General features: G+C 38.7%; 1 protein-coding gene across 1 annotated transcript in view; it reads right to left on the reverse strand.

Annotated features, from left to right (window-relative positions):
* LOC136876180 (uncharacterized) overlaps window positions 1-26,240 on the reverse strand; it is a 153,563-nt gene that overhangs the window by 27,834 nt on the left and 99,489 nt on the right. Inside the window, exons 6-7 of the mRNA XM_067149905.2 lie at window positions 7,804-7,983; window positions 772-965 (exon numbers count right to left, since the gene is read on the reverse strand). Coding sequence (XP_067006006.2) covers window positions 772-965; window positions 7,804-7,983 — 374 coding nt within the window. The remainder of the gene's footprint in view (window positions 1-771; window positions 966-7,803; window positions 7,984-26,240) is intronic.

The raw sequence follows: 26,240 nt of genomic DNA on the forward strand, positions 1-26,240 counted from the left end.
ATATTTTTTTTCGTTCTTTACAGACTTGTTTTTATGACGCAAGATCTTGCCACATTTGACATCTTTTTGCTGGCCATTTTTTCAAGCCTTGCCTTTGAGAGGTCCCCTCTCTCCCATAAAGTTAAAACTTTGCCTGGATTTTAGCATGAAGAATTTTTAATGCAACAAGTGCTATGCAATAAGTTTTTACTTTCTTCAATTACAAGATTTTGGAAGAACTTTCTTAAATGCAAAATAGACCAGTTTTAAATCTGACCTGTATTGCTTTTTAGTGGATGAATATGATTTTATTGTAGCTATTGCATGTTTTTCATTTTTTTCTTATATTTGTTGATTTTTATCTCTAACCAGGCTACGGCTGAAGATGCCTGATCGTTCAGGACGAAACATGTCCCGTATGTTAAAGTGACTTATTAAACAATCAATAAAGTGTATTTTGTACTGAGTAGGTGGACTCTCAAATGCTCTTAAATTCTTCATAATTATTTAGTCTCAATACGGATCAAATAATGAATTTTGTAATCTGCTTTACATTGCACCGGCACAGATAGATCTTATGACGATGGTGAGATAAGAAAGGTAGTACCAGCATTTCGCTAGTGTGAAAATGGGAAATAATTGAAAGCCATCGTCAGGGCTGCTGACAGTGGGGTTCAAACCCACTATCTCCTGAATGCAAGCCGATAGCTACCTGACCCAAATCACATAGCCACTTGCTCGGTGGTGGTGGTGGTGTTGTTGATTTAAAATGTACTTGTTAATCTTACTTACTGTTTTATGAATGGCTTAGTTCCAGCAAGAATGGAACCAACTGGTGCTCCCAAACCTTTACTCAGGCAGAATGAAACAGAAGCAAAATCTTGAACAATGCGAGATGCAGGAACGTTGAGATAAACTGCAGCATTAAACAAACGAGCCCCATCCATGTGCAGAGGAATGCCAAGTTTTTTGGTTCTTTGAGCCAGCTGTCAAAAAATATACATGAAACTTGGTTTATAATTTATGTCAAAATTTTATGTTTCACTTAGTGTGACTTTGAATACATCCTGTCATCTCCACTTAGCTTTGGCATTTTTGTATGATTTCAACTCTCAGAGTAATGTTAAAATGCCTCCAGAGAGGTACATGTGTTGAATGGTGTCTCCTTACTGTACTGGTATCGTCACTAGTGGTATATAGTAGAAATTGTTGTCTGAAAGATACATGGAGTGTAAACCAGCCTTTTGTTAAAAAGATATCTATGTTCCCAGAAAAAAAAAATATATGTAAATTTCCTTTGAGTAAAGCAAACTGGAACATTATGGACATCAAAATGAAAAAATAATTATTAAAGAGCTATGTATAGTGCAGGCTGTTACTCTGTAATGATAGTATCTGTCAACTCTTGGTTGCAGCATTAGAAATTTCAGTGGAAAGAGTCCATTATGATCACTATTTCCCTTGTCTTCTATGTAGTCAAAATTACTCACATACATTGGAAGATATGTATTGTTGTTGGAGTCTTAAGAGCTTGAAAATTTTCCCCACTTTATGAAATCTGTTACTGAAATTTCTCCATAACAGCTTGGAAATTCCAGGAAGTAGTAATTCCTAGAATGTATAATAACCACTGTATTTGTCTTACAGGAGATCTTACAAGTAAACAAGTATATAAGGCTTGCTTTGGGTACTCCTACTAGATCAGTCATATGTTTTTATTATAATTAAGAGTAAGGCTAATTGTTCAAAATAATATTGTCAAATGTTCAATTGTTAAAAAAAATGTTCAAAAAATATAGAGTAAATATACTGTATTTTCACCTATTTTCAAAAAATGATTTGATCCCATGTAACATCACTTTGAAAAAGTAGCTTAAACATTCTGCTACTTCATAGAGTAAATTAAAGATGTAAAATTTCATTTGAAAAGTACAGGATTATCCATACATCAGTGTCACATTTCTGAAATTTACTGGGAAATAAGTACTTTACATATCAGTGTGAATCATATACCAAAAGAGGAACAATCTCTCCAAGTTTGTTTGACATACCTTACAAGTGTTCTATGTGTATGTCTTTGGGTACACAGCAGACATCCAGGTGATAGTCCAACTCCACCCACACCCACGCCAGCAAGTTATGATTGATCATTGCTATAGCTGCTGTAATGTGATCTTGGAGGTCATTCAAGTCAACAGGAAGTGGTGAAATGTAGACCCTGTCATTCACATATCCCCAGAGAAAGAAATCACATGGGGTTAGGTCTGGGGAATGGGGTGGCCACTGCAGCAATGCTACATCATTGTCAGCAGTTCGATCAATTCAATATTGCGTTAAGTTCTCGTTCAGGTAAGCATGCACGAGTCGATGGAAGTGGGACAGGGCCCTGTCCTGTTTGAAAACGAAGTCGCCACTGTCTGTACACAGTTGCAGCATAAGCCATTATCCTAACATGTTCAGATAAAGGATGCCAGTCACTGTGGATTCAGCGAAGAAATAGGGCCTCTAAAGCTTGTCCTTTGACAGTACACAGAACACGTTGATCTTTGGAGAGCTGCATACATGCTCAATTATCTCATGTGGGCGTTCTGTCCCCCAAATGCGCACGTTGTGATGGTTCACTTTTCCCAACACATGAAACATTGCTTCATTGCTGAAGGCGAACCTGTCACCAAAATGACCATTAGCTGCCATAGCAGCCTGCATGTCAGTGGCAAATTGTATGCGAACCTCCTTGTTACCATCTGAGAGCGCCTGCAGGAGCTGCTGTCTGTATGGTTTCGCCCTCATTTGCTCACAAAGAATCTGCCACACAGTCGGTTGTGACATTCCCAGCTGCAGACTACCATGAGTTGTCAATTTCTGAGGGCTACGCTGAAACAACTCACAAACACGTTAGACAGTGGACTCTGATGGTTCCAGCCTTCTAGGTCATTTGGGTGGACACAGACAACCCGTGCATTTGAACGTCTGATACCAGTTTATGATCGCCCTGCGATCTGGCGTGTCCTTGTGAAAATGAGTGCAAAATCACCACTGAACAGTCACAGCAGCCTCTGTTTTCACAAATTCTATCATACAAAATGCCTTCTCATTGCCTGCGAATGCCATTTTGAACACTTCTATACTTCAGCCGCCTAACGGCCAACAGCGTCACCACAACATCTGCGCGCTTTATTTGACACAAACTTGGAGAGTTTCTGTTTCCATACATACATGATTCAGACTCACACATCTCATACAGCCACATCAAGATATTATCCAAATATGACACTGATTTATGAATAATTCTGTATATTATTTCAAACGCACAGGAAAAAGAAACGAACAAAAATGAAAGTAAGAAATACGTTGCTTGAAAGTTACTTATGACATCCAACAAATAGCCATTGATTCTCCATGTACCTTTTGAAGTCATTTCTATGAAGAAGAAAAGTAAATTCATGTCATCATCTCAAGTTGGTCCAGCTCTTTTGAGGTACTCCCACAATGGTGGTGATGTGAACGTACCTTTTTAACCAAATACCAGCACTCCTGCCAATCTCTGATTTCTGATGGTACTGGGAATTTAACCCAGGCCTCCCAGGAGAACAGATGATAGTGCTAGCCATCATTATGATTTATGTTTACAAAGTTGTACACTGTACTGATTTTTTGTCTTGGTTACCAATGACTATACAAGTGGTGGCTTGCCATATACCATCCTATCTCTCTCTCTCTCTCCCCCTCAAGTTCAGTTCAATTTTTGTCTGACCATCCGTTATGTCATCAGGGGGAAAAAGGCCAAACAGAATTTCTTATAACTCAGTATTTAAGTTGATGGATGCACTATGCTATATATTATTTATTTAGTGTATAGTGGCATAGAAACATCAAGGGGACCAAAACAAAAAATGCCAAATTTCTCCGGTAATATTAGCAGACAGGAGATATTCACAATAATTGGCAGGCAAAAATATACTGAATTTTATACATTCTCAAAACGCAAGGATATGTATAAATTGTAGATAGCCAGTAGCCGAAGAGATGATACTTGGAATCCTACCACTTGCACAATATGTTCATCCTTTTCAAACAAGAGAATTTTGAAAGAAAGTCAGTCATCTTCATTAACAACCAGTTTTGTGTGGTTGAGTGTACATAACTAGCATTGTAGAAAATGCAATTTCCTATTTTTTATGCCTTGTAAATTTTTACCATATGAGCTACACTACCGCTCATTAATTTCAATACACCCAATAATTGACATCTAGTTTTCTGTAGATAAGGTATAATACCGTGGGTATGGTAGAGGAAGCAAAGGAATAGTACAACAGTTGTACACATGTCATGATTTTTTTTGTAATCATGGAGATACAATAATTTCCAACAATTAATGTAGTGTACATAAACGTTATGTACCTATCGGATATGTTTGTTTACCTATTTGCCGATGGATGCCGCATTTGGTACACCTCTGTTGTTCCCTGCAGTGATGTGATATCTGCAGCGAACGGAAGCATTGGTACGATACATACCATGTGGTTCCTGCATGTCAGTTCCTTCGTGACAGTTGAAGTGTGCACATCGCTAGTATGGCTTCACGAGTGGAGATATCCATAGAAAAACGTGCTGCAATTGTAGCGCTTAGCCAAGCAGGTTTATCTATTCGAAAAATTGCGAAACAGTGTAGTGTGTCCATAAGGGGAGTGCAATACATCCATCACCGCCAGAAGACAACAGGTAGCAATAAGGACATGCCACGACCAGGATGACCTCGTAAAACAACTAAAAGTGATGATAAATATATCAGAATTATCAGTAAGAGAAATAGATTCAAAACAGCGCCCCAATTTCGTGCAGAATTGGTAGAAATGAACACGACAACAATATCTGTTGCAACAGTAAAAAGGAGACTGAATGAAGCCGGCTTGAAAGGATGTGTCACAGCAAGAAAACCCCATCTAAGGCCCATAAATAAACAGAAGAGACTTGAATGGCCTAGAAAACATCGTAATTGGACATCGGAAGAGTGGACGAAGGTGTTATTCACCCAAGAATCGAAGTTCGAGATTTTTGGAACCAGAAGGAGAATATTTGTTTGCCGATTTGTAGGGGTAAGGATAGGCCAGCAGTGTGTTCTACCTATAGTTAAATGCGGTGGAGGTTCTATTATGGTTTAGGGATGTTTTTCTGGAGATAGATTTGGCGACATTGTGAAAATAGAAGGATGTATGGATCAGAGGCAATACAACCGCATACTTCAATATCATGCAATACCAAGTGGATTGCTCTTAATATGAAAAGGGTTCATCTTACTACAGGATAATGACCCAAAACATCGGTAGGCATACTGTACGAACTACCTTCCATCAAAGGAAAAACAGAAAGTACTGGAAGACGTGGCATGGCCGTCCCGAAGTCCCGATTGTAATCCCATTGAAATGGTCTGCAATGAAGTGGACAGGCGTATCTGAGAAGTTAATATATCCAGCAAGGAACATCTGTGAAATATTGTTAAGGGTATGTGGAATCATATACAGTAGATTCACGATACCTACAAAAATTGATTGACCACATGCCTCGAGTTTGTGAGGCAGTCATCAAATCCAAAGGAGGATACTTTGATGAAAGTAAAATATAATGATTGTGATTGTATTATATATGTGTAAGTTAATATAATTATCTTTTGTGAGAAATAATGTTTGATTTGTGTTGTAAATCTGAAATACCAGGGTGTATTGAAATTTATTATTTTTTTTTTTTGCTAGGGGCTTTACGTCGCACCGACACAGATAGGTCTTATGGCGACGATGGGATAGGAAAGGACAAGGAGTTGGAAGGAAGCAGCCGTGGCCTTAATTAAGGTACAGCCCTAGCATTTGCCTGGTGTGAAAATGGGAAACCACGGAAAACCATTTTCAGGGCTGCCGATAGTGGGATTCGAACCTACTATCTCCCGGATGCAAGCTCACAGCCGCGCGCCTCTACGCGCACGGCCAACTCGCCCGGTATTGAAATTAATGAGCGGTAGTGTATGATAATAGAGATATTAATGAATTTAGATTTTATTGTGGAGTCCATCATCATTAAGGAGGAAATATTGTTTAGTCATAATGGTAATGGGTTAAGTTGAAGATGCCCTAAGCCTTAGATGTCCAAATATTGCCACCTAAAAAAAAATAGTGTGTTAGCCTACAATGTCCTAAGCCTCTGAAAATGATCAACACTAACATTGCACTGACTAGTTGAAGTGTGATTTATCTCTTCCGCTGCCACTCAGTTCTACTAGATGCAGTAGCATAGCCAGGATCGGCCGATAGTGGGGGGGGGGGGCTGTTATTGTTACAAAATGATAATAGAACACAATGAAGGTGCTTGTGCATGTGTGGTGTGCACACGCAAGACTTGTCATTATAAGGACACTGATACAAGTGAATTATGTTCATATTCAGATTGCACTACACTACAAAATCTACGATTAAGGTCAACGGTATGTTCAGTTTACAATCTAAAAATTCAACTTTTGAGGCTTCTTAGAAGACAGATTCAACAGGTCTGTTGGTTCTACAGTCATGCCTTTGAATGTTTATGTAGTCTATTGTGAGTTTCTGTTTATTTTCTTTTTGTAAAATTTCTATGGTGGGGTGCATTCTAACCCCCAGTAACCCACCCTTGGCTACACCCCTGACTAGATGACAGTACTGCTGCAACTGTACACAAAAGCTAACCTGGCATCGATGAGTACAATAGAGGGAGGGTGTGTGGGGTGTGTCTCTCTCTCTCTCATCTGTCTGTTAGGTCATCAGCCCAGAGGCTGGTTGGATCCTCAAATAGCACCACCAAAGGTTATGCGGTTATAAGGAAACCGCAAAAACCAATGGCAGCACCAAAATGAGGTGTACTAGGCAAGACGAGGAGTGAGGTAGTTTGCCATTGCTTTCCTCACTGGGTCAGAAAGTGCTATTGCAGCACGACTGACCCTATGAGCAACACCTTTCATAACACCCAGATGCACTAGTCGTGCTCTGAATGTCATTACTCAGCACCACCCATACCCCAGCAGCTTCCATATTGTCACAGCCATGGATCAGACTGGGACTTCGGTGGAAGCTACACTTTACTCTGGCCTGTGCCAAGAGTTGGATACAAAAGTACTGTATCCATCAAGAAATGGCAGCAGGCAACTCTCTCTCATGTATTTAGTAATTTTCCAGGAGAATCAGTGGAAGGACAACATACCTCAAACAGAACATGAACGTAGGACAATATTATCCTTCTTTATTTTTCTTTCTAATGGGAAAATTTGTTGATTTATTTTATTTTATTTTTTTTGCTAGTTGCTTTACGTCGCACTGACACAGATAGGTCTTATGGCAACAATGGGACAGGAAAGGGCTAGGAGTGGGAAGGAAGCGGCCGTGGCCTTAATTAAGGTACAGCCCCAGCATTCGACTGGTGTGAAAATGGGAAACCACGAAAAACCATCTTCAGGGCTGCCGATAGTGGGGTTCGAACCTATTATCTTCTGAATACTTGATACTGGCCGCATTTAAGTGACTACAGCTATTGAGCTCGGTAAAATTTGTTGAAAATTAACTTAGGACACTTTGCTTTCAATAGCAAACTTTTAGAATTATTTAACTATTTATGTCAAAATGTAGTCTGATTCCTTATGTCCCCTGATTTGACTTCAAAGATCATCATATAAGTGTCAATGACCTAGATTTTAGGCCATTTCAAAAATCATCATCATCATCATCATCATCATCATCACCAAAGATCCTCATCGAACAGAGTATGGATATCTACAAATTCATAAAGAGACTTCACAGCAGTACTTACCTCATCCAACCAATCTAGTGGTAGTACCTTGCCACCATTCAAATTATGGGTGTTTTCAACACACACTAATGCTGTTCTTGGTTCATGGTCATCATCTTCTCTAATATGATTTTCCATCTCATCCAAATCAAAGGTTCCATCTGGTTTATTTGGAATAGTACATACCTGCACACCTGCTATCTGTAAAACACAATTTTATTAAATTATCCATGGTTTTCCATACTCATTAAACCTGACAAGTCTCTAGGAAAAGTATTTTCCTTCTCAACCCTCAATTGTGTATATGCATATCATATCATATTGTGTTATTCTTTGATCTAACCACTGATGAAGGGAATGGTTGAGATTTCCCGTAACATGTATGGTTTAATTAATAATGTTTCTTTCATTTAATGAGTGTATTGATCAAGGCGGATTTAAATAAACTATTATAAATAGTTATATTATACATTCAGACCAGTCAATACAGACCAAACACAATATTAACCTATCATAATTAAGTTTATTAACATAGAGAAGGTTGTTCAGATTATATCCAACCAATTTTCAAGGGTAATCACCTTATGAGAGATCTTGTCCCTGCAAGCTTTCCATAAAGCGTCCAGAGTGCACAGATGGCGATGTTGGACCATCATCTCAATAGTCCAAATGTGCAGAAATCCATTGGACTGACATTGGGGCTCTTCACAGGAATGTCTTAAAACTAAATTATATGAATTCCCAATTCCTGTTTCATTTCCTGATAAAAACACAGCAGTGTTCGGCCAGCATGACTTGAAGCCTAGTCCATTAGGATCCGCACCTGTTTTGAGTCCACTCCATACAATTTGGGATGTCTGTCAGACAGATAGGTGTCATAATGGATTCTGGGATGTATCCTACATTCATTTTCACGTTATTTTTAACTTTGCATATCCTGTGACAACCATGAACCCACACGAGAAACTGTTTTGATACTGTTGAACAAATTTGCTGAGCCCCTTAGTATCCATTGAATTATTACAGTATGTTATCACCCAAATGTGACTACTAGCAGTGAGAAGAACGTATGCTTCATCTATTGAGGTGATTTTCTTCCATTTTGACACTACTATGTGTGTTTCACTACGTGTGTGTACAGAAATGAGCAGGGAAAAGGGCTGTAAGACACAGTACCCTTCCCAATTAACAAGATTTTGGTGCCATTTTACAACAATTACGCACCTTTAAGATGGGACACAGCACTGCTCATGACAGGAGCCCCACAGTTTCAATAGTCACTGGTGACAGCAGCATTAAGAAATTGATCAGTTATAAACTGAACAACCTTCTGTTTATATAGAACATGAATAATAAATTTTGTAATTATCTATATAAATAAAATTATAATTCTGCCAGTAAACTTCAAATTTATCATTCTCGGTGCGATTTTATTTGGTGTAAATAAATATCACACGAGATACGTTTACTTCCTTACATAAAACTACTTTATTGCCGCTATGTCTATTACTTAACAACAGGGAACTGGAAGTCAAGTAGGAATAACATAAAAATGTTAGTGCTCAACTGTGGAAGTAATGTAAAGAAAGGAATAGAATTAAGTAATTTAATTGATATATACTTACCAGATATTGTAATAGGAGTTGAATCATGGCTGAGAAATTATGTAATGGATGCAGAAATATTCTTATGGAACTGGAGTATGTATCGTAGAGATAGGATAGGAATGGTAGGAGGGAGAGTATTTATTCTCGTGAAAGAAGAATTTAGAGCTACAAAAAAGTTAAAGATGACAAACATGAAATTCTAGGTGTAAAGCTCATCTCTATAGATAATAGGCAACTTGGAGTGTACAGACCGGGAAAGGGTAGCACTGACGCTGATTGAAAATTATCTATTCAGGCAGTCACCTATGTGGGAAATGATATGGAAAGGAACGTGATAGTAGCGTGTGATTTCAATTCACCAAATGTCAATGGGGAAGATAATGCGAACGACAGGAAGCATGACCAACAAATTGCAAGTAAGTTAATGTGAGAAGGGCAGCTGATTCAGAAAATGATGAAACCAACTAGAGGGAAGAATATTCTGGATGTGGTGTTGGTAAAACCAGATTAGCTGTATAGAGGAACTGAAGTAATAGATGGTATTAGTGATCACGAAGCTGTTCTTGTAGTAGTTAAAAATAAATGTGAAAGAAAGGAAGGTATTAAAATCAGGACTATTAGGCAGTACCATACGTCTGATAAAACAGGCATGAGAGAGATTTTAAAAAGTAACTATGATCAGTGGAAAACAGTAAATAAAAATGTAAACAGACTCTGGGATGGATGTAAAGCAATTATTGAGGAAAGTGAAAATAGGTTTTTACCTTTAAAGGTGGTAAGGAATGGTAAAGACCCATGATATTATAACAGAGAAGTAAAGAGACTAAGAAGGAGGTGCAGATTAGAAAGAAATAGAGTTAGAAATGGCTGTGGAAGTAGGGAGGAATTGAAGGAATTGAAGTCAGCTAACATGATGGCAAGCATGATTGGTGGTCATACAAATTTTCGTGAAAAATGGAAGAGTATGTATAGGCACTTTAAGGCAGAAACAGGTTCCAAAAAAAAAAAAACATTCCAGAAATAATTAATGAACAAGGGGAGTGTGTTTGCGAGGATCTTCAAAAGGCAAAAGTATGCAGTCAGCAGTATGTAAAGATTGTTGGTTACAAGGATAATGTCCAGATGGAGGTGGTGATTAATACTAAATAAGTATTAAAATTTACCTATTATAACAATGACATTCACAGTATGATACAAAATTTGAAAACTAGAAAAGCAGCTGGAAATTACAAGGTTTCGGGGGATATACTAAAAACAATGGGTTGGGATATAGTACTATATCTGAAGTACTTACTTGATTACTGTTTGCATGAAGGAGCTATACCAAATGAATGGAGAGTTGCTATAGTAGCCCCTGTGTATAAAGGAAAGGGTGACAGACATAAAGCTGAAAATTACAGGCCAGTCAGTTTGACATGCATTGCATTAAACTTTTAGACATGTTTGTGAAATAAACAACTGGTTTGATAGAAGGCAGTTTGGGTTTAGGAAACCTTATTCCACTGAAGATCAACTTGTAGAATTCCAGCAAGATATAGCAGATATCCTGGATTCAGGAGGTCAATTGGACTGTATCGTGATTGACCTATCTAAGGCATTTGATAGGGTAGATCATGGGAGACTACAAAAATGAGTGCAACTGGACTAGACAAAAGAGTGACTGAATGGGTGGCTATATTTCTAGAAAACAGACCTCAAAGAATTAGAGTAGGCAAAAATTTATCTGACCATGTAATAATTAAGTTTCACAAATAGGAAAATTCCTCTGAGTTTTAATTACTGCGTTGATGGGGTGAAAGTTCCTTTTGAGTATCATTGTAAGTACATAGGTGTTAATATAAGGAAAGATCTTCATTGGGGTAATCACATAAATATGATTGTAAAAAAGGATACAGATCTCTGCACATGGTTATGTGGGTATTTAGGGGTTGTAGTAAGGATGTGAAGGAGAGGGCATATAAGTCTCTGGTAAGACCCCAACTAGAGTATGGTTCCAGTGTATGGGACCTTCACCAAGATTACTTGATTCAAAAATGGAATAAATCCAAAGAAAAGCAGCTTGATTTGTTCTGGGTTATTTCCGACAAAAGAGTAGTGTTACAAAAATTTTGCAAAGTTTGGGCTGGGAAGACTTTGGGGGAAAAGAAGATGAGCAGCTCAACTAAGTGGTATGTTCTGGGTTGGCAGTGGAGAGATGGCGTGGAATGACATCAGTAGACAAATAAGTTTGAGTGGTGTCTTTAAAAGTAGGAAAGATCACAATATGAAGATAAAGTTGCAATTCAAGAGGATAAATTGGGGCAAACATTTGTTTATAGGAAGGAGAGTTACGGATTGGAATAACTTACTAAGGGAGATGTTCAATAAATTTGCAATTTCCTTGCAATCATTTAAGAAAAGGCTAGGGAAAAAACAGATAGGGAAACTGCCACCTGGGCGACTGCCTTAAATGCAGATCAGTAGTAATTGATTGAACACACAATTATACACAACACTATTAAGGGAAACATGCTGAAGCAATTTACTGTCGATTCTTGTCAAGTACAGATGTCAACAAGTTCTCACACTGGTTATTCACTTCACAAACTCATAGATGATTCTGAATTGTACAGATATCAACAGTTCACACAGTGATTATTTACTTTACCATCACAACTACCCTCTCACTCAAGTCAATTCTGAAAAGTACAGATATCAACCTACTCCTCAGCTCACTGTTACACTCATTCTAACCCACACTCTACATTCTCCTACTGACTGACTCACTCCCCAAATGGATCAGTCGTTTTAATTGTATTCCAGTAACGGTTTCGCTTTAGCAATCCTCACCTGGCCTGTTCAGAAAATAAATATAAGAATAATAAGTATAGATGGATTGATAATAATAATAATAATAATAATAATAATAATAATAATAATAATAATAATAATAATAATAAAATATGTGTACTGGAGAAAATCATTCATGAATGGTGCAAAGAGATGTCCAAGGAAGAGGTCGGGATAGGACTTCAAATAGGATACAAGAGAACTGGCCTTACGATAGATTGCCTAGCTTTTGCAGATGATCTTGCGATATTCTCTGATTCCCTACATACTGCTGCAAAACAAATCAACCTACTTAAAACCCAAGCAGCAAAGGCTGGCCTCCAGATCTCCATTGAAAAAACAGAGTTTATAACGAATATCAAGCCAGCTCCTAGAGAGTTAATTTTAGAACAGGGGAAAATAAAATGAGCAGAAAAGTTTAAATACTTAGGCAAGTGGATAGCACCTAACAACTCTGAGAAACTAGCAATCACATCTAGAATCAACAAGATGGAAGTGGCATACCAACTAACTAGAAATATCTATAACAAAAGATCAGTGTCCATCAAGGCCAAGCTTAGGTATTATTGTTCAGTCATTCGTCCAGAGGCCCTTTATGCAGCAGAATGCCTTGTATTGAACAGGAAGGGTTTAATTGAAAAGTTACAAGCCAAAGAAAGAAAAATCCTGAGAAATATCCTAGGACCAATCAGAGAAAATGGTGAGTACAGGAGACGGCATAACAATGAACTGTACCTGCATGTGGAAAGGATAACGGACACCATTCGGAAACGGAGGATTCATTTTTATGGCCACATAACACATATGAGATTGCAGAGATTGACCAACCGGATCTTACCCTACTTTGTAAACTAGAAAACCAAGGGATGCTGGTTCACCGAAGTTGAAAAAGACCTTCAATAAATAGGGATCACACATGAAGACTCCAGGAACGTGTTCCTCTCCAGAAGAAAGTTTGAGCATACCAGCGATTCCAAGAAAAGCCGAAGTTGAAAACAGGCAAGAAGTGGACTGATGAAAGAAAGGAGGCTCACAGGAAGCGAATGTAGGAATACTGGCAAAGAATTAAAGCTCAAGGATGCAAACAGTTGAAATAACGTGTTCTACAGCCGGCCAAAACGAATAATAATAATAATAATAATAATAATAATAATAATAATAATAATAATAATAATAATAATAATAATAAAATATGTAGTTGTAATATGATTTCTGTATTAGAAAAAATTTGGAATTCGAGCTTCGTAGCTTCAGCATCATGGTGTATTTGACCATGGTTGAGATGTTTAATTTATAAATGAGTATGGTTCAGCAACAGGTGGTAGACCTGTATGGTAACCCATCTGGGTACTGACCATGCCCAATGTTGCTTGACTGTAGCAACCTAAGCCTGTCGCTGTATTTTCAAGAATATCAAGAACATGTTAAATTCTTGCATATCAGGTGGTCGATACGTTGTTGTGACTTTAGAATACAGCATCTGTTATCGACAGCTTAGTTGTGTGCATCCCGCTTCGGCATCCGGTTAGTTTTACATGTGATAAATATCATTTTTGATCCGTACTGATGATTTTTGATTGGAATAATAAAAATAAGTTAATTTATTAATTTGACCACCTAATCAGTACAATAAGTCTTGTCTTTGTTGAGTTACATTGACATGTTAACTAAAATGGTATGTGTTTCGCCTTGTATATAGGCATCATCAGCCATTGCCTTAACCTTGAAATAAAATCAGGCACCTGATTTACATATGAATGAAATAAAATAAAACTAATTTTTAAAAAAGCGTTGGAGAGACTTGAACAAAAATTAACGTATAGTAAAAGACTTTGTACCATGTTGGTATTTAAAGATATTGCAATGAGTAAGGAGTTTAAAATTGGTGAAAGTATTTACAATATTGACATTAGAAGGCAACTATTATAATTAAAATGAACAAAGCGATAGTCTGTTATAAACAAGTGGTAAGATTGATATAAAATTATGTTGACCGACCAGCGGTTACAATTAGACAATGACGAAAATTACGATCAAAATCGTATTTATTGTAAAATAATGTTGAATAAAATAATGTCAAAGGATGGTCAAGTGACCTGTAATTATTTTTTTTCATGAAGTCCAATTTAAACATCGTTCATCAACCTTCAACTATAACTTCGTATTTTTTCATCAAATTTCATCTAATTGTAACCGCTGGTCGGTCAACATAATTTTATAGCAATCTTACCACTTGTTCATAACAGACTATCGCTTTGTTCATTTTAATTATAATAGTTGCCTTCTAACGTCAATATCATAAATACTTTCACCAATTTTAAACTCCTTACTCATTGCAATATCTTTAAACACCAACATTGTATAAATCTTTTACTATATGTTAATTTTTGTTCAAGTCTCTCCAAGGCTTTTTAAAAATTAGTTTTATTTTATTTCATTCATATGTAAATCAGGTGCCTGATTTTATTTCAAGGTTAAGGCAATGGCTGATGATGCCAATATACAAGGCGAAACATGTACCATTTTAGTTAACATGTCAATGTAAATCAACAAAGACAAGACTTATTGTACTGATTAGGTGGTCAAATTAATAAATTAACTTATTGTTATTATTCCAATCCGGTTAGTTTCCAGTGCTTCGGTAGTGGTGGTGATGATTACTCTTTTTATGGGATTGGCATAGGTTTGTTGTGGTTTTAGGCTATGTTTGAGTGTGGATTTGAGGTTAGAAGGCTGTTTCTTGATAGGAAGTAACTACAAGGCCGTTTCTTGGTAGGAAGTGAGAATTTTCATGTAGTTTTACTGGGCTTGGTGGGAATGATGCTTGATTGGGGTGGTGGTTTGGGGATGTTTGGGTATTGTGGGGAGGGCGTGGGGGGTGGTAGTCTGGTTTGGGTCGAGAATAGGTTCAGTTGTAGTAACTGTAGCAGAGTGGTTGTGTCTGGGATGAGTGGGGTGGGGGATTTATGATGGGTCTTGAGTTGGCTGGAGTGGTTCTTGGGTTTGATTGTGGTGGGGTTGAGACTGGGAGGCTTAGTAGAAGGAGAGGTGGTGAGTTTGAATGGTGTATGTGGCGTAACTGTCTGTAGTGTGCCCTAACTGCATTTTTGATGAAAGGGCAGCCAGGGTATGAAGCAGCATGGTTGCCTTAGCAGCTGGCACACTTTGCCTGGTCCTGAGGCACCACCACACCTATTGCAGCAGGTGGGTTCTGAGCATGAAGCTGCAGAATGATTTAGTTTCAGATAATTAATGCACTGTGTTATAAGGGATGGGCGTAGGGGTGTGGTGTGGGTTCAAGTCTGTGGTATGTGCGCAGCCTGGGAGCAAATTTTTTATGCCTGTTCCTGGTCTGTGTACTGATATCTGTTTGGGTTGGCTGTGGATTGGTTTGGGCTTGTGTGGACTGGGAGAGTGGCGGTGGTAATGGTGGGGGCGGTTATGTGGGTAGGGGGTTGGTTTGGGCTTCTGCTGGCTTGGTGGTGGGTTGGTTTGGACTTCTGCTGTTATGGTAGGTGGTGGTGGTGGGTTGGTTTGGGTTTCTGTTGACTCAGTAGGTGGTGGTGGGTTCATTTGGGTTTCTGTGGACTGCGCGGGTGGGGGAGGGGGTGGCCTGGGTGTTGGTATGGATTCCGGTTGGTTAGAGGTGTTATTTAGTGGGTTTATCACAATTGGAGGGGGGATTTTGAGTCCTTTGAGGAAGGTGAGAAGGGTATAAATTGATTTGTTTCTGATCGGGGTTATGACGAGGAGGTTGTTGTGGATTTCTTCTATGATTGCTATGTGGCATGGTATGAGTGGTCTAATTACTTTGATGATTAGGCGGCAGGTGATTGGAACGGGTCCTGGGTTTGTGATTTACTTAGGTGAGATTGGGAAGGGGGTGTCTTATTTGAGGTAACGGTAAGGCTGTTCTCAGTTGTTTTCTTGTTCTGCAGTTGCTTCTTCATCTTCTTCTTCTTCTGCTTCTGTTGGCTTGGTAGAATGTGTGATTTTGTATGGGCCCCAGCTACTCAATCCACTGGAGTGGTCCATACTTGAGGGAGAGGTGAAGGTGCTGGGTTCGGTTCTGGGTGAAGAAGATCTTGTTAATTCTTTGATAGAAGATGATGTTTATACTTCGATAGAAGATCCTGATAATTGTACAATTGCTACGAGGTGGTCAATTATGCCTTTGCTGGCAGGACTTAGTGTTTACATTGCACTATGTCTTCTGGTATGGGCTAGAGCAATTTTGTTACTTTCATTGATCTGTCTCTGTCTTATCCTTGGCTTTGACAATATGAAAGTGACTGAGGTATGAGTGATGCTAGTAATGCCATTCCTTCTGCAGCCAGTCCCTGTTATGAATGGTGTGAAAATGTTGCTCATAGGGTCGGTTGGTGCATGCATTTCAGTGGGCTTGGCAGACTGATATGTAATAGCAACTTCTGGCTCGGTGAGGAAAGCAACGGGAAACTACCTCACTCCTATTTCCCTAGTACGCCTCTTCAGTGTTGCCTAGGCCATCTATGACAGCTGATGGCAGAGCTGTTAAGGATCCAACCTTAGGACTGAAGACTGAACATACATACAGTCAAAATTAGGGTCATATGGATAGTGGTTGGGGTCCATGGTTGGATTCGTGAAGCACTGGAAACAGTCAAACTCTTTCGAGGACCGGCTGTTTTACTCGGCGCAACTCAGCGAGTACCGTCAGTTCATGTTTAGGTATCATATCTCAACGTGACAAGAACTGAACGGGTGACTACACTGAGTGTTAGACAAGATTTGCTTTTTCCTTTTGTGTGCCTGCCCTGGGATTGGCTGGCAGGCTGGCGAAGAGCTGGGAGCTCATGGCTGCTGGCTGGAGTGGTGCGCTCCTGGTGGCAGCAGGTGGTAATAGATAGTACCGTTGAGTAGTGCTGGTGCTTAGCAGATGGTGAGCTGGCTGGTAAGCAGGGCGCTGGCTCGGCGGCTTGGCTTAGTTCTCCGTTGTCAGCTCAGAACAAGCGCTTGACTGATTCTGGTCATGTCAGCTTGATATATGTACCATTCGGCAAACAGTCCAGAAATATTGACTTCTGGAAATGTTCTTGGAACACTCTAAATGGAACACATCCGAACACACAAGGAACAATCAAATGACCAAACTCTTGATCTGAGTAGATTAAAATCGAATGTTTGATTACGGTTTATAAACACATATGGTCAAGTCTATAACATTCCTGATGTTTCTACATGTATCTGGAAAATAAATCATTACTGTAAGTTTCCAGAAACCTCCATATGTATCAGAATGATAGTGGATTATACCCAATATATGAATATTACAGAGTTTCCTACAGTTTTTGACTACACAGATTTTGAGGTTAGACATATTCACAATACATATGTGAGGTTATACAAATGTACAATACACTTAACATTTAATTACATACATACATTACATACATTATCATTATAGACTGTTATGCCTTTCAGCGTTCAGTCTGCAAGCCTCTGAGAATTTACTAAACGTCGCCACAATCCTCAATTTGCAACTAGTGTTGTGGCCTCATTTAGTTCTATACCTCTTACCTTTAAATCATTAGAAACCGAGTCTAACCATCGTCGTCTTGGTCTCCCTCTGCTTCTCTTACCCTCCATAACAGAGTCCATTATTCTCCTAGATAACCTATCCTCCTCCATTCGCCTCACATGACCCCATCACCGAAGCCGGTTTATGCGTACAGCTTCATCCATCGAGTTCATTCCTAAATTAGCCTTTATCTCCTCATTCTGAGTACCCTCCTGCCATTGTTCCCACCTGTTTGTACCAAAAATCATTCTTGCTACTTTCATGTCTGTTACTTCTAACTTATGAATAAGATATCTTGAGTCCACCCAGCTTTCGCGTCCGTAAAGCAAAGTTGGTCTGAAAACAGACCGATGTAAAGATAGTTTCATCTGGGAGCTGACTTCCTTCTCACAGAATACTGCCGATCGCAACTGCGAGCTCACTGCATTAGCTTTACTACACATTGATTCAAACTCACTTACTATATTACCATCCTGGGAGAACACACAACCTAAAAACTTGAAATTATCGACCTGTTCTAGCTTTGTATCACCAATCTGACATTCAATTTTGTTGAATTTCTTACCTACTGACATCAATTTAGTCTTCGAGAGGCTAATTTTCATACCATACTCATTGCACCTATTTTCAAGTTCCAAGATATTAGACTGCAGGCTTTCTGCACAGTCTGCCATTAAGACCAAGTCGTCAGCATAGGCCAAATTGCTTACTACATTTCCGACTAACTGAATCCCTCCCTGCCATTTTATACCTTTCAGCAGATGATCCATGTAAACTACGAACAGCAAAGGTGAAAGATTAAAGCCTTGTGTAACTCCTGTAAGTATCCTGAACCAAGAACTCATTCTACCATCAATTCTTACTGAAGCCCAATTGCCAACATAAATGCCTTTGATTGATTTTAATAATCTACCTTTAATTCCATAGTCTCCCAGTATAGCGAACAGCTTTTCCCTCGGTGCCCTGTCATATGCTTTCTCTAGATCTATGAAACATAAACACAACTGCCTATTCCTCTCGTACCATTTTTCAATTACCTGGCGCATACTGAAAATCTGATCCTGACAGCCTCTCTTTGGTCTGAAACCACACTGGTTTTCATCCAACTTCCTCTCAACGACTGATTGCACCCTCCCTTCCAAGATGCCAGTGAATACTTTGCCTGGTATACTAATCAATGAGATACCTCGATAGTTGTTGCAATCCTTCCTGTTCCCTTGCTTATACATAGGTGCAATTACTGCTTTTGTCCAATATGAAGGTACCTTACCAACACTCCACGCTAACTTTACTACTCTATGAAGCCATTTCATCTCTGCCTTCCCACTATACTTCACCATTTCAGGTCTAATTTCATTTATTCCTGCTGCCTTATGACAATGGAGTTTATTTACTATCCTTTCCACTTTCTCAAGCATAATTTCACCATCATTTTCCTCCTCCCCAGGAGCTTGGCTGTTTGCAACACCACCGTGATGATTTCCTTTTACATTGAGAAGATGTTCGAAATATTCCCTCCACCTCTCCAGTGATTCCCTGTGATCTATTATGAGTTCACCTGAATTACTCAAAACACTGTTCATTTCTTTTTTCCCTCCCTTCCTAAGCTTCTTTATTACTATCCAGAAAGGTTTCCCTGCTGCTTGACCTAGTCTTTCCAGGTTATTACCAAAATCTTCCCATGACTTCTTTTTGGATTCAACAACTATTTGTTTCGCTCTGTTTCTTTCATCTACGTACCAATCCCTATCTGCCTCGGCCCTTGTTTGGAGCCATTTCTGATAAGCCTTCTTTTTACGTTTACAGGCTGCTCTCACTTCATCATTCCACCAAGATGTTCGCCTTTTCCCATCTTTACACACAGTTGTTCCTAGGCATTCCCTTGCTGTTTCTACTACAGCATCCCTCTATGCCACCCATTCACATTCTATATCCTGAATCTGCTTACTGTCTACTGTTCGAAACTTCTCACTAATCATATCCATGTACTTCTGTCTAATTTCCTCGTCCTGGAGATTTTCTACCCTTATTTGTTTGCAGACAGATTTCACTTTCTCTACCCTAGGCCTAGAGATACTTAGTTCACTACAGATCAGATAGTGGTCTGTATCATCAAAAAATCCGCAAAAAACTCGTATATTCCTAACAGATTTCCTGAATTCAAAGTCTGTTAAGATATAGTATATTATGGATCTGGTACCCCTAGCCTCCCATGTGTAGCGGTGAATAGCCTTATGCTTGAAGAATGTATTCGTAACAGCTAAACCCATAGTAGCACAGTAGTCCAGCAAACGCTTCCCATTCCCATTAGCCTCCATATCTTCCCCACATTTACGAATCACCCTTTCGTATCCTTCAGTTCTATTCCCAACTCTCGCATTGAAATTGCCCATTAGCACTATTCTATTCTTGCTGTTGACCCTGACCACGATGTCACTCAATGCTTCATGAAACTTGTCAACTTCATCCTCATCTGCACCCTCACATGGTGAATACACGGACACAATTCTTGTCCTAATTCCTCCCACTGACAAATCTACCCACATCATTCGCTCATTTACGTGCCTAACAGAAACTATGTTGCGTGCAATGGTATTCCTGATAAAGAGCCCTACCCCAGACTCTGCCCTTCCCTTTTTAACACCCGTCAAGTACACTTTATAATCTCCCATCTCTTCCTCGTTATCTCCCCTTACCCGAATATCACTTACTCCTAGCACATCCAGATGCATCCTCTTTGCTGACTCAGCCAGTTCTACCTTCTTTCTTCCACAAGCCCCATTAATATTGTTAGCTCCCCATCGAATTCCATTTCGTTCGCCAAGTTGTTTCCAAGGAGACCCTCGCCTGTCAAATGGGAGTGGGACTCCATTACTCCCATAGGTCCGAGGCTTGCTTATAGTGTTTTGAGCTCGGTAACTTCATGAAGCAGGATGCTGCCCTACTTGCACATAGTCCAAGTGAGGATCTCTCCTCTAACGCGTTATGGACCACCGGTGAATTGTATAGTCCTAGCCGCCTGAGCACAAGGAGGGCCACGACTGAGAATATGTCCGAGATGCCCACTCTCATTTCATAGCAACTGGTATCCCGACTCTCAGGACCACTTACTAGGCCACTCAGCCGTTGCCCATGGTTCACGAACTAGGACGTGACTACAGTAACCCACAAACATGAACCACTAACATTTAATTAAATTAAATTAAAGATAATTAAAATATATTAAACATAATAATTGAAAGTTTTACAAGAGCTAGGTTATGTGTAGGATGCCATGCATACAACAAATTTTTGTCCCATACTTTGTTCTTATTCTAGATTAGGTACGGTACGGTACACAATTTAAATCAGTCAATCAGTCAGTCTGTCTATCTGTCTGCCCTGTTGCTGAAAATAATTTCTCAAAACTCTGTATTTAAGTTCAGGGATATCCAGGATGTATACAAGGCTATTATTAGCTTTTTGAAAAATTGTACATAATAAAAGTTGTGCAAAGTATAATTTCCATTTTTTTTTTTTTTTTTTTTTTTTTTTTTTCCATGTGTTTTTATCTTACAAGGAGTCTGCCTGCATAGCATAACAGCATAACGGTTATTGTGTTACCAGCTGCGTTCTTGGAGGCCTGGGTTCAATTCCCAGTATTTCCAGAGTTTTAAGAATGGCAAGAGGGTTTGTATGTGGTTGAAATGCTACATACAACTCACCTCCATTGGGGGTGTGCCTGAAAAGAGCTGCACCACCTCAAGGAATTTGACTGTACAAGTTTACTTTACCTTACATGGAATAATAATAGATATTATATTCATGATTATTACATTTTTATCTACAGAAATAACAGTTTTATCTAAATTATGAAAATGATAGAAAATCTGATTTTAAATCTTTAATGTCATACACTTTTACTGTACCAGCTACAATAATGCACATATTCATGAAATATAGAGTTTTATTGCCAAGTCCATCAACAACAAGCATTAATGACATATTGTTCACCCATCAGAGATACTGTATTTACTCGTGTATTTACCTCCATAGGTCATTTTCCCCACTCTGCTTTTTCAGGACTGAGAACCGAATTTTTTTTTTCTCCCCACAGAATTTCCCCACCCTCTGTTTAGCCCATCTAGGTCAATCAGCTGACCAGCCATCTCGTGTTGTTGCCGGACTTGAGGGGTTAATATTGTCCCGAGTTCCCGGTAGTGGTGGGGACGGAGCGGAGCGGAGCAGTTGTTGTGACGTCATCACCCGATAGTACCGAGTGAATGTAATGTGGCAGCACGTTTAAATACGTTATTGGTATGACAACATAAATTCAATGCCCTTTTCTCAGAGCATAACTGTTTTGCTGAATACAGCAATGTTGTTTTCTGCTAGAGAAGCCAACCTGCTCATTTCATCCTTGTGATGCCTCTTGATATGATTCCACAAATTTGATACGCCACCACCCATCGCGTAAATGCGGCCGCAAAATTTGCATTTTGCCAATTTTTATCACCAGTAATTTCAAAGAACTGCCATGCATCAGACGGTTTTCATGGCATCTGTGGTACAAATTTCTGTAAAAATTGATTCAATTCCTTAAATATTCTAAAACCTGAATACCATGTAAAAATGGGATTAAATATCAAACAAATACCACAATTATTATCTAATATACTTTGCATTAACTACAAAACACAACAATCAGAGGAAATATAGATGCAAATTAAGAAGCACAGATTGAATACAGGTACAATACTCTTACAAGGGGAGACCACAACGTTCGGATCACGGAGTATCTTCAAACTTCGTTCACATTTAGTAGTCTATTACGACAAGATAATGTGCAAGTAGTAAGGTGTACTATTAAGATGTTCTCGAGAAAATTGCAGAGAAGTTTTCACATTGAATATGTACCGGTGCATTGCGATCATGAGCACAAAACGGCGGTGGTTGAGTGGTTAGCGTTCAAGCTGTGTAATCGCTGGTTCGCTGGATCGAGTCCCACTTGTCATATTGTTTTTCAACACTGGTCATATTCTTTCATATATATTAGAATTCAATGGTAAAATAATGAAATTAAGGTGTATTTGCATGAACTTTTATTGGATTTCAAATGTTATTTGGCTCTTTAATAATGTTTATCATTACAAAAATATTTTTTTTTTCTTCTTTCTCAATCTGTTTACCATCCAGGGTAGGTTTTTCCCTCGGACTCAGCGAGGGATCCCATGTCTACTGCCTCAAGGGCAGTGTCCTGGAGTGCGAGACTTTGGGTTGGGGATACAACTGGGAAGGATGATCAGTACCTTGCCCAGGCGGCCTCACCAGCTATGCTGAACAGGGGCCCTGTGGAGGGATGGTAAGATTGTAAGGGATAGACAAGAAAGAGGGAAGGAAGCGGCCGTGGCCTTACGTTAGATAGGGGCTTACATCTCGGCATTTACCCGGACGAGAAATGTGAAACTACGGAAAACCACTTCGAAGATGGCTGAGAAGGGAATTGAACCCCCTCTATTCAGTTGACCTCCTGAGGCTGAGTGGACCCCGTTCCAGCCCTCATACTACTTTTCAGATTTTGCGGCAGAGCTGAGAACCGAACCCTGGCGTCCGGGGGTGGTAAGCTAATCACACTAACCACTACACCACAGAGGCGGTCATGACCAGTGTTGAAAAAAAAAGTGATGAGCGAGACTCCATCCAGTGACCCAGCGATTACGGAGCTTGAACGCTAATCACTCGACCGTCGCAATTTCGTGCTCATGACCACAACGCACCGGTACATATTCTACGCGAAAATTCTCTTCCGATTTCCTTGAAAATGCCTTACTATTTGAACATTATCTTGTCCTAATGGACTACTAAACATGTACCAAGTTTGAAGATAATCCGTGATCCGAACGTTGTGGTCTCCCCTTGTTAAACATGTGCCGTGCGCTACACTGTGCTCTGGTCCTCCGCAAGTACTTGTAGTTGTAAGCGGAGGGGATCGGTGGTGCGCTCTACCGCTACAACCAGATTACTCACCGGTATTACTCGCTCCACTCCCAGCTCTAGTTCCCAGCTGCAGAGCTGATTGTCAAGCAAGAAATTATGGCAAAAATTACATTTGCTAGTAAAGCATGAAGTTTAATTTAAAATTGAAACAAGATTGCGCAAATCACCAAAGAAATTATGATATTCTCCTAGAGAACGGGAATTATTTGCAGTGCTTTCTTTTTAACAAATATATCTCTGGAGGTCAAATTGGTTAAAATTTGGAAGAAATAATACTAATTAAGAAGATCGGAAGAAAACCTGAAAATTTGAAAAGTTTCCTCATAAATCGGAAGGGTTGACAGGTATGTCCTAACCTACAACACCTGCTTTCCAGGTGGTCAAGTTTGTACCCCTTCCCATGTGTTCCTTTTAAAAATAAAATAACTCGCAGGAGGTACAGTGGTGTTGCAACTTCCACATTCAGGAATCCTGCGTTGAGCCAGCTTCCAGATAGTACAGCAGTTACCTCAGTCGCGAGCAGATTGTGAAAACATTTAGTGCAATAAAACAGTTCAATTTTCTGGCAAGTGAAACTAACAAACATGGGTAAACATAATAGTTATACAGCAGAGTTTAAGTCACATGTACTTTCTTCTGCATAAATGAATGGAGTAAGAGAGCTGCAAGTCGAGAATTTTCAGTTGATCCAAAGTTAATATGATACTGGCAAAACCAGAGGGAAAAATTAAAGACGGCTAAGAAAACATCACAGTCTTTTCGTGGTCTGAAATTTGGAATATATAGGCAAATGTTACAGAACTGAGAAACAGTAGTTTTGGAATAATGCACGAAATGTTGCAGATTAAAGCATGCAAGTCAATGAGAAGGAACGGCATCAGTGCGCAAAATTTTAAAGCCGGTAGAGGATGGGCAGTATGATTTAAGCAAAGAAGTGGACAAAGCTTAAGAAGAAGAACATCACTCTGTCAAAGACTTCTGGAAGTGTACGTCGATAAGATACTAGAATTTCAAAAATTTGTCATCAGGCTACGGCAGAAGAACTATGTTCTTTCTCAGATTAGAAATTCTGATCAAAGCACCTTATATTTATCAAATTTTACAAAATTACATCCTGGTATACAGATCACTTAATCACTCTTGCAATGTTAACAATGAAGTTCATAAGTTCCATTCTTGAGGTTTTCCTAATTTACTTTCTTCTTTTTTTTTTTTTTTTTTTTTTTTTTTTTTTAGTTACATAAATTTGAATACAAAACTCACTCCAAAATACTTCTTGAATCTTGCATTGTTCATACTGTCCAAAAATAAAATGGTACACATATTAAGAAACACTATAATCAATGATTTTCAAATAAAGAGTAAATAGTAATTTACAACACATAATGCTTAGTTCCAGTTCTCCGTCCCACTACAGATTTAATTTAATTCCTTTTGCGCTTCGGTATGTTCTCGTTAAAAGTAATTTTCTATGTTTTAATTCAACATGTCTGAGTTTGCCCTAGATTCCCGTTGTTTGTAATTTTAATTCTTTCACCTGCATTTTTAATCAACCACCATTCTAATTCTGCCCCTTGAGTATCCTGATTATGTTTTCATTTTGTTTAGTCGATCTGTGTATGTCGTTAAGGTCTAGTTAAATATCCTTGGTCTGTGAGTTAAGTATCAGTTGCTATGTCATTTAACTTGTTTCTCGTAAACCTTCATTTGTTATTTTTAATATAGTTGTACTAGAGGGTGATTTATCATGAACCTTTTCTTCCTTCTCATGGACCTCAATAGGGCCCCTTCACATTTCCACAGTCCTTCATTAGCTGTCATTATTAGGCCTGTAAGTGTTCCCTTGCATTTGGTTCAATTTTGTGTATTTATAAGTTATCCGTCGTGTTTCCAAGCTCTGATGTATATCCAATGCTACTTTGTTATTTTTATTATTTTCCGAGTTCATTTCATTTTAGTTATTATCATTTATATCATTATTATTTTTGTATTATTATTATTACTATTATTATTATTATCATTATTATTATGTGTAGGCATAATTTTCTCAATTACGGTTACAATTTTTTATTATTATTATTATTATTATTATTATTATTATTATTATTATTATTATTATTATTATTATTATTATTATTATTATTATTATTCAGTACCGGGCGAGTTGGCTGTGTGGTTAGGAGTGCGCAGTTGTGAGCTCACATCCAGGAGATAGTGGGTTCGAACCCCACTGTCGGCAGCCCTGAAGATGGATTTCCGTGGTTTCCCATTTTCACACCAGGCAAATGCTGGGGCTGTACCTTAATTAAGGCCACGGCCAGTTCCTTCCCATTCCTAGGCCTTTCCTGTCCCATCGTTCCCATAATACCTATCTGTGTCGGTGCGACGTAAAGTACCTAACAAAAATTATTATTATTATTATTATTATTATTATTATTATTATTATTATTATTATTATTATTATTATTATTATTATTATTATTATT

The sequence above is a fragment of the Anabrus simplex genome, chromosome 6 (genome assembly GCF_040414725.1).
Source record: "Anabrus simplex isolate iqAnaSimp1 chromosome 6, ASM4041472v1, whole genome shotgun sequence".
NCBI lineage: Eukaryota > Metazoa > Arthropoda > Insecta > Orthoptera > Tettigoniidae > Anabrus > Anabrus simplex.